Below are 12461 nucleotides of genomic sequence, written 5' to 3'. Positions count from 1 at the left end.
CAAACTACATATATAAAATAGATAAGCAACAAGGATATACCGGGAATTATACCCATTATCTTGTAATAGCCTCAAATGGTGTATAATCTGCAAAAGTACTGAATCGCTATGCTGTGCACCTGAAACTAACACAATATTGTAAATCAACTACACTTCAACTAAAAAAAGCTCTGACATTAGCGTAGGGCCAATGGGAACATAAGGAAATAAAGCACAACATTAAGGTACAACCAACAAGTTTTGGTGTCTGCAAGATTCACCTTTTACTGTTTAAGATGGTGGCAGAGAAGCACCTTCAGCAGAGATCATGCTCCTTCCTGGCTCTGCACACAATCACACACTCATGAATCTTCCTGCTGCTGTTCACAGTCCGGTTGGGCGCTCAGAGACAAGGGCAGCTTCGCTGAACCCAAGACAGGATCATCTGCCAAACTAGCCTATCTGCCACACTTTCCACTGGCTGCCAAATCCCACCCCTCCCCTTATCTGGGCAGTATTAGGTTCCTTTATTTCCACTTGTAGCAAATCTGACACCATGACTCAGCCTGAATGTGTCCACATGTCCCTAACTGTTAGGATCTCATCTGTAAGAGATCCCATGGCAAAGAGAAGAGTCCAACACTGCCTGTGCTCAGACAAGAACATTTATGACTAGAGATCAAGGCTTGGCACTGGATCCAGTTCTGATAAATATTAATTTCTGTGTCTCCAAGAAACACTGTATTATAAAAACCCAACTGACTCATTACACATAATTTCTCTTTGGAGATACTGACTGTGCAGTAGTCAGTTTACCATCAGGAGAGCCTGGAAGGCCATTTGTTTTCACCTCCTTAAGATCACTGAGGTTGGGCCCAGTGGAATAGATCCTTCAGGACTTTCTCCTATTAGGAGAACCAATTGCATCCAAGTGAATCCTAACACTGCATTTCCTCTTATGAGGCAGAAAACTAAGCCATGAAGCTGTGACTTTTGCTTTCCTCTGAGCAAAAGGCAAATTAAGAGACCACAAAATAGAGAAAATAAAATTCACACTCAATTCAAATGCTTATATATTAGTTAGCTCTTGGGTGAAAGTGGAAGTGGAAAGAAGCCTTACCAAGAACTACCAAAGAGGAGAAGCTACAGGAGCAGCAACTAGGTAATGAAGCAAAAAGCAGGGCATCGAAAACCCAAAAGTGACATTCCCTACTGAGGGGGTGACAGCAACACGAACTGGCTGAGAGATGCTGCAGTGGCCAGAGCACATGGCATGGCAAGTGTACAGTCTGTAATACTGGGCAGGACAGCAGGAAGAGAAATGTGAAAAAAAGAGCCTGGATTTCCATACCCACATGTACGGCTTCAGCAGTTTTAAGGGACAGTAACAATTTCGAGGCTCTCTTGTGATATTTGGCAAGGGAGCTGATTCTAGGACCCTCTATCACTTGCAGAGAAGCACACAATGCGCAGGAGTAGCCAAAAAAGATCTGTTGCATCCTCACAATGACAATGAACAAGTTACTTCCGGCTCCAAATCTAGCTTTTGAACATGGAACATACAAGGTGGTATTCTTAATTCAGTTCACAACTACAGACTCATTAGGATGCTAATGGCCAGGAGTGAACACCTGAGTAACTTCAGGAATCAGGAGACCAGCAACATGTTCCAAGAAGGTGGAAGGAGGGCATGGTACAAGTGGAAAACCTGGGCTGGATGCGGAACAAGGCCCGTGTGTGCCGAGCAGCTGGGTGCCAGTGAAAGGAAGGTAGGGTTTCTGGGGCAGTGCCTCACCCACGTCTCTTGATCCTTCGGGGGAATCAAAGAGTTTTATGTCACAGCTCTAGGTTTTCCAGGTCAGGACAGCCTCTCGACTGAGGTAGGAAGAGCAGATCTCCCAGAATGGTAGGAACAGAAGCTAAATGCTCTGAGCCTCTTGGGGTGCTCTGTCCAGGACACCTTTCCCGCCTCACCACACCACTGACTAAACCCTTAAGTCATTCCCTGGCTGTAACAGCCACCAGGCTATCTTCCCAGAGAAAAGGACAAAAGGAAACACTCCAGTTACTGACCCCTTTCCTCAAATCTAAAGTCAGCATGATTGTCCCTCTCTGGCAAGGACTGTGGCACTATGAGTGATTGCCACCCTGGGTCTCCACTCCTGCTCTAAGGAGGACATTTATAAATGACAGACTAAGAAGAGAGAAGCAAGTATGTTCTACCCATTCATAATTCCAATTAGAATTTTTTTTCCCAAGAAGGGGGGTACGTAGCTCTTCTTTCTAACAAAAAGGAAGTCAAGTTACAGAGAGAAAAGGAAAAGCAAGTCAACATTATCAAACAAACTTGAAGACAATCTCATTTTGTTAAATAATCACATAACTTAGTAAATGCCAGTGACAAATGGTGTTAAGCAGTTTTAAAAATCTTTAACTGCCAATCTTCCAGCAGAAGCCATCATTCCCAGAGAAACTAGCACTAAAAATCACGCAGTCCACTGCAAAAAGCTTGCTCAGAACTTCTAAGCAAGTGACGTTACTCTGCGCTTCTAGAGGGACCAGCCTCCAAAAATCTCAAAGCACATGAATCAAAGCTGGTTCATCTGTAACAAGGAAGGAAGAACACCAGAAAGCTCTTGTGGGGCTGAGAGTGATTTCTCCCTTTAAGGCTCTCCTACGGGAGGTGACACCCAGCACCAATATTTTATTCATGATCCTTATATTCATTAAGAATATAAAGGAAGGGGCTTCCCTGGTGGCGCAGTGGTTAAGAATCTGCCTGCCAATGCAGGGGACATGGGTTCAAGCCCTGGTCCGGGAAGATCCCACATGCCATGGAGCAACTAAGCCCGTGCACTACAACTACTGAGCCTGCGCTCCAGAGCCCGTGAGCCACAACTACTGAGCCCATGCGCCACAACTACTGGAGCCCGTGTGCCTAGAGCCCATGTTCCACAACAAGAGAAGCCACCGCAATGAGAAGCCCACGCACTGCAATGAAGAGCAGCCCCTGCTCACTGCAGCTAGAGAAAACCTGCGTGCAGCAAGAAGACCCAATGCAGACAAAATAATAATAAAAAAAAAAAGAATATAAAAGAGTCCAGCCATTCAGACTACTGATGTGTAACAACAAACTGACATATCATTTACCAAGCAACTTAAGTTGTTTACAAAGGGAACAACATAAGTAAAAGCCAAAGCCACAAGACAGGAAACATCAGCTCATTAGAATTTAGAGTGACAAGGACAGATGGAAGTTTTGATTCCATCTGGAACTGACAATGGCAGTAAGATTCAATTTACACCTATCCCTTTATTTTTTCATATTGGTTCAAAACAAATGGACCCAGAGACCAGTGCCTAAGTGTCTTTTCCAAATCCACTATGCTCATTCACCAAGTCATCTCTTTCAGCATGAAATCCAGCTCGGCTAAATGCAAATTCTTTCTTTCCTTTTTTTTTTTTTGCTAAAATAAAGAATCATTGTGAATAGGTAAGAAAATGCTCTCTTCCCTCTTCTTTGAAGAAAAAGTACCTCCAAAATAACAAAATAACTGTAAATTAGGGAAAGAGCCAATTCTGGAAAAACTGAGGAAGGCTCCAGAAATCTCCCCAAGTCTGAAGCATCTCCCCTTGGATTCTGAGTCCATCCAGCAGGGGCCGGAGGGCTTTGGATCGACTAGGTTAGTGGCTTCTTCTCAATCAACTTTGCTATCAGAGTGATCTTTGGGGAAATTTGTCTCATTCTCTGGATACTGATGCCTAAAGGCCATAAATGGCCAGGCTCAATTGATTTTAAATGATTTTCCTTTAGTCCCATGTAATTGCAATTCACAACATAGATTTAGAAAATATTCATAAGGAAAAATATATAGGAGGTCCTGAACAGAGAACTATCAGACAGGTTATAAGCAGACTATGCTGGGCAGGTCTCTGTCCAGGAGCCTTTACTCCCCTTAGTCAAGCAGACTGTTCATGAGAGGAACTCTCTAATTCCAACTATAAACACGCTTTGGCAAATACAAGAAGTAACTAAAACATGGGTCAAATGAAACCATTTCCCCGACCCCCCAACCCACAGTCTTTTCCCCCTTCCTATTTACTACTAATTCTTGCCCTCTCATGTGTTCTCAAACACTAAAGGGACTCTGAACGCCATTTTCAAAACAAAAATCCCCTTGGTTTTGACATGGCATTGGCTTGTACTGATTGCATCCTAATGAACTTAAAACCTGAAGTTGGGACTTCCCTGGTGGGGCAGTGGTTAAGAATCTGCCTGCCAATGCAGGGGACATGGGTTCGAGCCCTGGTCTGGGAAGATCCCACATGCCACAGAGCAACTAAGCCTGTGCGCCACAACTACTGAGCCCATGCTCCGCAACTACTGAAGCCCGCGTGCCTAGAGCCCGTGCTCCACAACAAGAGAGGCCATCGCAATGAGAAGCCTGCGCACCGCAACAAAGAGTAGCCCCCGCTCGCCACAACTAGGGAAAGCCCACACACAGCAACGAAGACCCAATGCAGCCATTGGGTCTATAAATAAATAGATAGATAGATAGATAAATAAAAAACACAAAACCCAAAAAAACTGAAGTTGTTTACTCAAATGAAGAAATTCAACTGTTTTTATGAAATTCATGATCTGAAACAGAGGTTGGTGGCAGCCCAGGTTGGGAGTTAATTATGTTTGCATTCTTGAAGGCAGGAAAATTTTCCAAAAAAAAAACAACGCACACAAAATGGAAGTTTAGTTTTTGAAAAGCTGCTATCCACTCTAAACCACACTGCTCCTTCTAGAGTTAAAAATGACTAAGAACTCACTAGCCCCACGGTACTGGTGCCCACAACAAACGAAGGGCCCCAAAGCTATTTCTAACTGCTGTATTCTCCTTTAATGAATAAAAGTACTGATGGCCCCATCTCCGGCTTCCTAGCTATTTATGGTCAAGAGAAGGTAAGGAAAGTACTTACCTAACATATCTTCCTTTAGTCTTTCATTACGTTCCTCAATTTGCTTAGGTAACCTCTGAGGGAAAAAGCACCAAAACGTGGGTTGTGAAAATCTTTTGGCTTTACTTTGAATTTGAGAAACATTAAAAACCTCATGTGAAAGTGAGACAAGGTTAATAAGTACATATACATGAGCCTATTAAACATAGAGAAGAACAAATGTCTGTCTGCAGGGGAGCTACAGAGACAGGAGTTTGGTTTGGTTCAATGCTATATTCCCAGTTCTTAGCACAGTGGCCCAAGAAGGACCTCAATAAAAACTTGGTGAAAAATACACACACACACACACACACCCAAGAAGGACCTCAATAAAAACTTGGTGAAAAATACACACACACACACACACACACACACACACACACACACACACACAGAAAATGTCTGAAAGGATACAAACCAGATGTTTACAGGGGTATATTTAGGTGGTGGGATTACAGGTGATATTTATATTATTAATTTTTTTGCTCATTCGTATTTTTTAACTTGAAGTCCTTTCTTTATATAATCTAATTTGTTGAGAAAGCATCAGATCGTTTCAGCCTTGGCACTACTGATATTCTGGACTGGGTAACTGCTGTGGGGCTGTCCTGTGCATCGTAGAGTGTTTAGAGCATCCCTGGCCTCCACCCACCAGATGCCAATAGTACCCTCCCAGTCATGACAAAGTGCCTCCCCACACTGCCAAATGTACCCTGGAACCAAATCACCTCCAGCTGATCTAGATTAGAGTCTTCTATGGTCACTTTTAGCTCTGTAATTCCCCCAAGTACTCTGGGAGTCCAGTATTAACTCAGTTGTAATAATTCAAGATAAAATAAATTCTTTATGCATATAACAGCTAGCTTTAAAAAAAGGCTCCCTTTCACGGAACTCTTAAAACTAATTTGACAGGGATAAAGGCTACCAAGAATTTAGCCAAGATTTTAAGAACTCTATTCCCTTTCCTCATGTCAAATTTAAGTTAATCCTAACACCATTCAGAGATATGTTAAAAGTCAGATAAAGGATTAAAACTGCTTTCAAATTGCTTATGTATTTTAATTACCCAAACGAGCCCTTCTCCCATTATTCAAAAGATCTGTTGTTACTGAAGGAATTCACCTCAAGTGGGTATAAAAACAAAGCAAAACAAAACCCAAACCACCTAGAATATTAGTGCAGGGAGATGAGTCAACATTTCTCAGGTCTGCTTGGTGGAATATCAGTCCCATGAACTAGATGGGAACCTGTATAGCAGGGGCTCAGATGCCCTCAGGGGCCAGAGAGGAAATGTAAATACGTAATGGACCGGGTGTAAGGCAATAGTACGGGCATGCTCAGCGCGTGGAATTGAGAGCTCCAGCTGAACGCCAGCGTGTGGGAGCTCAAGCAGGAGCCAGCCTGTCCTCATCTTCCAATTTCAAGAGGAGCCCGACTTAGATTTTTATCTAGTAAAATCTTTCCATTTGTAAATGTTGCCAAGTGCCCTCAATTCAAAAAACAAAACCGAGAAGTCTGGCTTAAATAAAAGACTCCTGTAGCTCCCCGGCTCCTGCCACCTCTGCTGCATACTGGGTGCAGAACGGACCTCTCCATCCTAATGGCCCTCTGAAAAGTCTGGCAGCGAAGAAACCTGTTTAGTTAAAGCCAGTGTTTGTCGAACTTACTTGAACACGCATTATTTTGGGGCAATAAGATATACACATCCAATACTGCAGTATATCCTTCAGAGTGTATGTTGCTCTGTGCGTAAGAGATAATCAAAGAGTGGTGCTGAAGGTAAAAGCACAAATCTGCAGTTATTTTTAAAGGGAGGAAAACCAGTAACATTTAGCTAACTTGCAACTGACATAAAAAATATTATGTCATTTAGAAGCAAAAGGATTTTTAGTGCCAAGGACAAGAACTAGAATCATTTTAAGAGAGATAAGAAAGTTAGTTTAGGATATATTCAATTGGAAATGTGCTGGCCATATGACAATGAATAGAAACTTGGTGACTGAGTAAGGAAAAGGATGAAAAGAAAACCAGAAATTTGTTATCTATAATATTAAGACTCACTTTCAACTAAACCAGGCACCTACAAGTAGACAAGATTTCCCTAGTCCAACAACGAAATAAAGTTCTTGTCAACCCTAGAGGCTAAAGGTTTACACAGATAACACTTTTAGAATGAAGATTAAATAGTGCATGGTACAGTGGGTGTGTGGCCACCACTTCAAAGTTCTATCTCCCATATATTCTGATAAGCTTCTCAAAAGCTTAGAAATGGCATATAGTTGTGTCTCTAAGGATTATTTAACATTCACCGAGTAGCAACACAAGGAATAGAAAATATTTTTGTAACAAAATTAGGTTTACCATACAAGCTTCTCTTGCTTGATGTACTGATGGGTCTTTTTCTAGTATGGATTTATAGTCTTCCAGGGCTTCATCCAGCTTGTCAGTCTTCTCATACAACTCCGCTCTCCTCAATATTGCCCTGATATAGCTGGGGTTTAACTGAATTGCTATAAAAAGAGAAGAAATAATTGTCACCATGAGGAAAAAGGGCCTATACATCCTCAGCTATATCAAGTTTCTTTATTATTTTCCATGGGTCCATAAGGAAAAGTTATTTGTCAAAGGACATACCTACAGTTGGCAAACTTCTTCTGTAAAGGGCAGATAATAAAGATTTTAGACTTTGTGGGACAGACCGTCTGTTACAACTACTGAACTCTGCTATTGTAGCACGAAAGCAAGCATAGATGATGCATAAGCAAATAAGGTAGGTGTATCACAATAAGCCTTTATTTATGGATACTGAAATTTGAAGTTCACATAATTTTTATGTGTCTTGAAATATTACTTCTCTTTTATTTCCAACCATTTAATGTAAAAACCATTCTTAGCTTGTAGGCTGTAAAAAAGCAGGTGGCATGCAGGCTGGATTTGGCTTGTGACTGTAGTTTACCAAACCCTGGTCCATACCCAAGTCCTGCTTTCCACCTACTTGTCCTTCACCCACTTCAGAACAGGCCAAAACACAGAGCTCAAGGCACAGTGAAAAAGTAAGAGGGAATTTGAAGTCACGTATTAAAAAATTGAGGGAGAACTTCGGTGGCAGACTCTGCTATCATTCTCTCTTTTCTAGGCCTCAGCTACTGAGGTCGTGCCTTGACTCCTGAGGTTACATTTTTAGCTAAATCCTCACTGTTCCTTCAAACTCCCGCTCTAACACCCTTAGATCACTGGCACATAATATCCTCTCCTTTTTCCAACAACAACCCTTCCAATAATCCTGTGCCCGCGTTTTGGTTCAAGTATACTACAGTCTTGTATTCTTTTTTGAGTTGTTTCTTTCTCTGTTAGAAAGCAATATCATGGCTCTAGAACTTCTTTTCTTTTCAAGTGATATACTCATTTTTAAATTCACTCACGCTTTCAGTAACTATTTATTTAGTACCTAATATATGCACCTAGTGCACTGTATCTTTGGAGTATAGTAGTGGCAAACAGAACAGACTACGTCCACGTTCTCATGAAGCTTTAAGCTATTCTAGGAGGCAAGAGAAAATGGCACACAAATAATTTCAGATAGTTTTGTGCTGTAGAGAAAAGTAAAACAAGGTGATGTAAATTCAAGTGAAGAGGGGAATAAGTAACTTTAGCGAGTGGTCAAATATGAGAAAGGATTATTTGAGGGAGGCCAGCCATTTGAAAAGCTGAGGAAGAGCACACAGGAAAAAGGACTAACAAGAGTAAAGGCTCTAAAGCAAGAATAACTGTGACGTGTTTGCTGGTGACTAGATAAGGGCTGCGGTAGAGATGAGGTTGAAGATGCGCAACAAGCAGGTCACGGAGGCCTTGCTGGCCAGGGAAGGGAGCTTGGACTTTTTCTTAAGTGTGATACGAAGCCACTGGAATGGTTTCAAGCAGATTAAGAAGATTAAGACATAATCTGATTTACAGTTTTAAAGGATCACTTTGGCTACAGTGTGGAGGGGACGAGGGGAAGCAGAGACAGCTGGGACGTCACTGCAATGGTCCAGATGAGAGAGGATGCTGACTAAGCTGCTAACCCTGGAGATGGAAAGGAGAGGCCAGATTAAGGAAATGTCTTTGAATCAGAGCCCAAAGGATTTGCTAATTAATTAAGCCATGTGGAATGAAAGAAAGAGTAATCCGGGATGACTCCAAAGGTTTTCATTCCAGCAAGTAAATAATGGATAATAATGCCATTCATTAGAATGAAAAAAACTAACCTCAAGTTGTATTCATGCATGCATGCATGGGGACTGCGGAGGCACCAGAGTCTGTTCTGGGCATGTTAAATCTGCAATGCCTACTAGACATCCCAGAGGAGATGTCAACTTTGCAATGGGATACAGGGCTCCAGACTACAGGGCAGAGCCAAAAATATAAACTATAGCATAGAGATGGGTTATTTAAAGTTGCAGAACTAGATGAGATCACATAGGGAGAAAATATAGAGGGAAAAAAAAGAAGAGGGCCCTACAGATGAAGAACTAGGGACTTCCAAAATGATGAGGCTGACAGAGAAGCCAGCAAAAGAGACTAAAAAGGAATAGCCATTGCAACAGAAGAAAATGAGGAATGACACACTGTGTTAAATGCTTTTGGGAGGTCAAGTAAGATGAGGATAGAGAAGCAACTACTGAACAAGAGGAAGTTGTTGGTGACCTTTACAAGAAGGGTTTCAGGGGCATGAATGAAACAGAAGTCCAATGGATGCGTGAGGAGAGAATGGGAGAAGACAAAGGAGACACAGTAGGTATAGACAATCTTTCAATGAAGCAGACCAGAGAAATGGGACAGGGGTTGGAGGGGGATATTGGTTCAGGAGAAGGTTTTCTGAAAGAACCCAAATCTCAACATTTCAACTTTACACGCTGTCAACCTCCCCTTAGTCCAGCACATCATATTCTCTTAAAATATTCCCAACTACATAATACTCACAGGAAAAAAAAAAAAAAATACTCCAATGACCTCTACTACATCTTTTAAAAAATGAACCCCCTAATTTACATTTTAACTCAGATACTGCCCCCTTCTCAACTAGTGGATAGCTTCTAACAATGCAAATATGTATTGAAGAGAAAGAACTCTTCCCATGATTACTTTTTTTTTTTGGCCACGCCTCAAAGCTTACAGGATCTCAGTTCCTCGACCAGAGATTGAACCCGGGCCCCGGCAGTGAAAGCACCAAGTCCTAATCACTGGACAGCCAGGGAATTCCCCATGATTACTTTACAAAAACCTCAAATGTCAACTTTTCACTCTAACTTGTGATTTTCTTTCCCAATCCATATAAACAGAATTAAATTAAACTTTATTTATGCCAAGGCTAAAAGACCAAAAGTGACTAGCATTAAATACTCTTCCATATAACTGGTAGTAATGAGCTCCAAATATGACCTCAGAAATAAGCTAAGTCCTTTGCCAGGGTTTATGCACTGAGTGGGCATGTGTTTGGGGGGTTGGTGGGAGGAGAAGGGTCCTTAATACAAATAAACCATACTAGTGTCAACGTATTTGGCCTATGGGTTCAACAACCCATATGCAGCCCATAACAATTAAGTACAAGCACATGAATACTGATTTAACCAAATCCAAAAACAAATCTGGAAAACACTTTGGTTGGAAACACTTTCCTCCCCCTTCCTTTCATTTTCTTGGCTCCTACACTGAGGGTTACAGCTAGAAATGAATTCTCTTTCCTAGTGTATACCCTGCTAATCAGGCTTACAAGGCATTTTCTCACCATTTGGTTACAGAGAAAAGAACTGAAAATCAGAAGCTTGTTCCTAATTTAAACTCTTCTAACCCACACATCTCACACAGATTAAGGTCAAACACCTTCTTCCAAACAAAATAGTACATTCAGAATTAGTTGCAGCCCAAGATAAATAGATCAGAAGAAGTTTGCTAGATTCTGATGTAGTAACAGTTTCATTCAGATACTCTACAGAAATACCAAGTATAAAGAAAAGAAATCCAGTAGAGAGGGTGACTAATTCATGTTAAAAAAAAAACCTAAAAAACAAAACAGAAGAGGGAATTCATGCTTGGTCTGAGAGTGGGATTAGATAATATATAAGGTTCTTTCTAACTCTATGATTCTCTCAGAGAAAATGTTATCCAAAGGAGGAAAATGGAAAAAAACAACAACAACAACCCACAAATTACAAGAGTAGTAATTAGCTAGAAAGACTCATGAGTAGCAAGATGCAAGGAAAATGATTGTGTGTTCTCCACACCAAGACAAGACAACCGTCTGGCCTATCAGTAAATTTGTGGAAAAAACAATGGTGATCCTACGTCTGGGGCTGTCTCTATCAGTTGGTAGAACGAAAAGACCATGATGGAACTCAGATAGCAGAGGCTTGATTCATTGTGTGGAACCTGAAAGGATAACTAAAATGATGGCAAGGAGGTCTGGATTAAGTACTACATCTGAAGAGAGTACCAATTCCCTAACAGCAACTGCCCTTCCAAACACACAGATTCAGGTGCCCCAATAGCAGCTAACTAAGATCTTCAACTTCAGTTTCAAAGGAGAGTAATTTGGACATACAGGGAATAAACTCTGTTTCTGTGGCCAAGGTAGCTTGGAATTATTCTCCATATATTTACCAATACAGGATAAACTGAACTATCCATTCAAAAGCATGCTTACACTAAGACAACTACTGTGCAGTACCTCTAAGAAAGGCCGAGAGCTTCTTCTTTAACTGCCTCAGAAGAAGAGTACATGTGTACAAGTACACACCTGACTGAGAGCCTCCTTATTTGCTTGTCTAGCTGAGGTAATGCTTTTGTATGTTAACATGCAACAAGACCAAAAAGCCGTACCTTTGCTGCAGTCACTGATGGCCATCTCTTTCTTGTCCTAAAAGGAAACAGATCATTAATATGTCACCCTAATTCTGTCTCAATAGCCCAAAGGCTCAATGACAAATGCTGATCATTAATAATTGCTTATGGAGATGCAGAATGCTTTTCAAGGAAATAACACCAAAACATGCATGTTACTTCCAAGCTAAAATTCAAACTATGCTCACAGCTCTAACTTGAAAGCCTCCTGGTGACAAATTTTTCAAGTAGCTTCTTCCTAAAGTATCTTTAAAGATTGTTGCAATTGACTTGTTATATTTGCAAGACACTTTACATTAGAATGTTGACAGTGAGAAAACTTTGTGATCAATTAACAGGGCAAATGACTGATATATGAATAACTGAATTAATAACCCTCTTCTTTGGCTAGCTGTTATATATCGCACCCAAAGTGGTATCTTGAAAATGTATACAGATGGTCCATCTACAGACTACTGTATGGCTTGTCGTGTAGTCTCAGTTATGAACCTTAATTTATCCACTGATGAAACAAAAATACAAAACAATTCACTAAATAAGATATCTAACTAATTTAACTTGCTGAATTGAGAAGCATGGCACAGTGGAAAGAACACAGGATATCAAAAGAACTA

The 12461-nt window shown here is 41.0% G+C and overlaps 1 protein-coding gene across 1 annotated transcript in view; it reads right to left on the bottom strand.

Annotated features, from left to right (window-relative positions):
- The window catches only part of TTC1 (tetratricopeptide repeat domain 1), a 75266-nt gene that overhangs the window by 4065 nt on the left and 58740 nt on the right, over positions 1-12461 (bottom strand). The window contains exons 6-8 of the mRNA XM_061188392.1: positions 11827-11863; positions 7330-7478; positions 4951-5005 (exon numbers count right to left, since the gene is read on the bottom strand). Coding sequence (XP_061044375.1) covers positions 4951-5005; positions 7330-7478; positions 11827-11863 — 241 coding nt within the window. The remainder of the gene's footprint in view (positions 1-4950; positions 5006-7329; positions 7479-11826; positions 11864-12461) is intronic.

Source organism: Eubalaena glacialis, chromosome 4 (genome assembly GCF_028564815.1).
Source record: "Eubalaena glacialis isolate mEubGla1 chromosome 4, mEubGla1.1.hap2.+ XY, whole genome shotgun sequence".
In the NCBI taxonomy this organism is placed as follows: Eukaryota; Metazoa; Chordata; class Mammalia; order Artiodactyla; family Balaenidae; genus Eubalaena; species Eubalaena glacialis.
The sequence above is the reverse complement of the archived record's forward strand: the minus strand, read 5'-3'. Positions and strand labels throughout refer to the sequence as shown.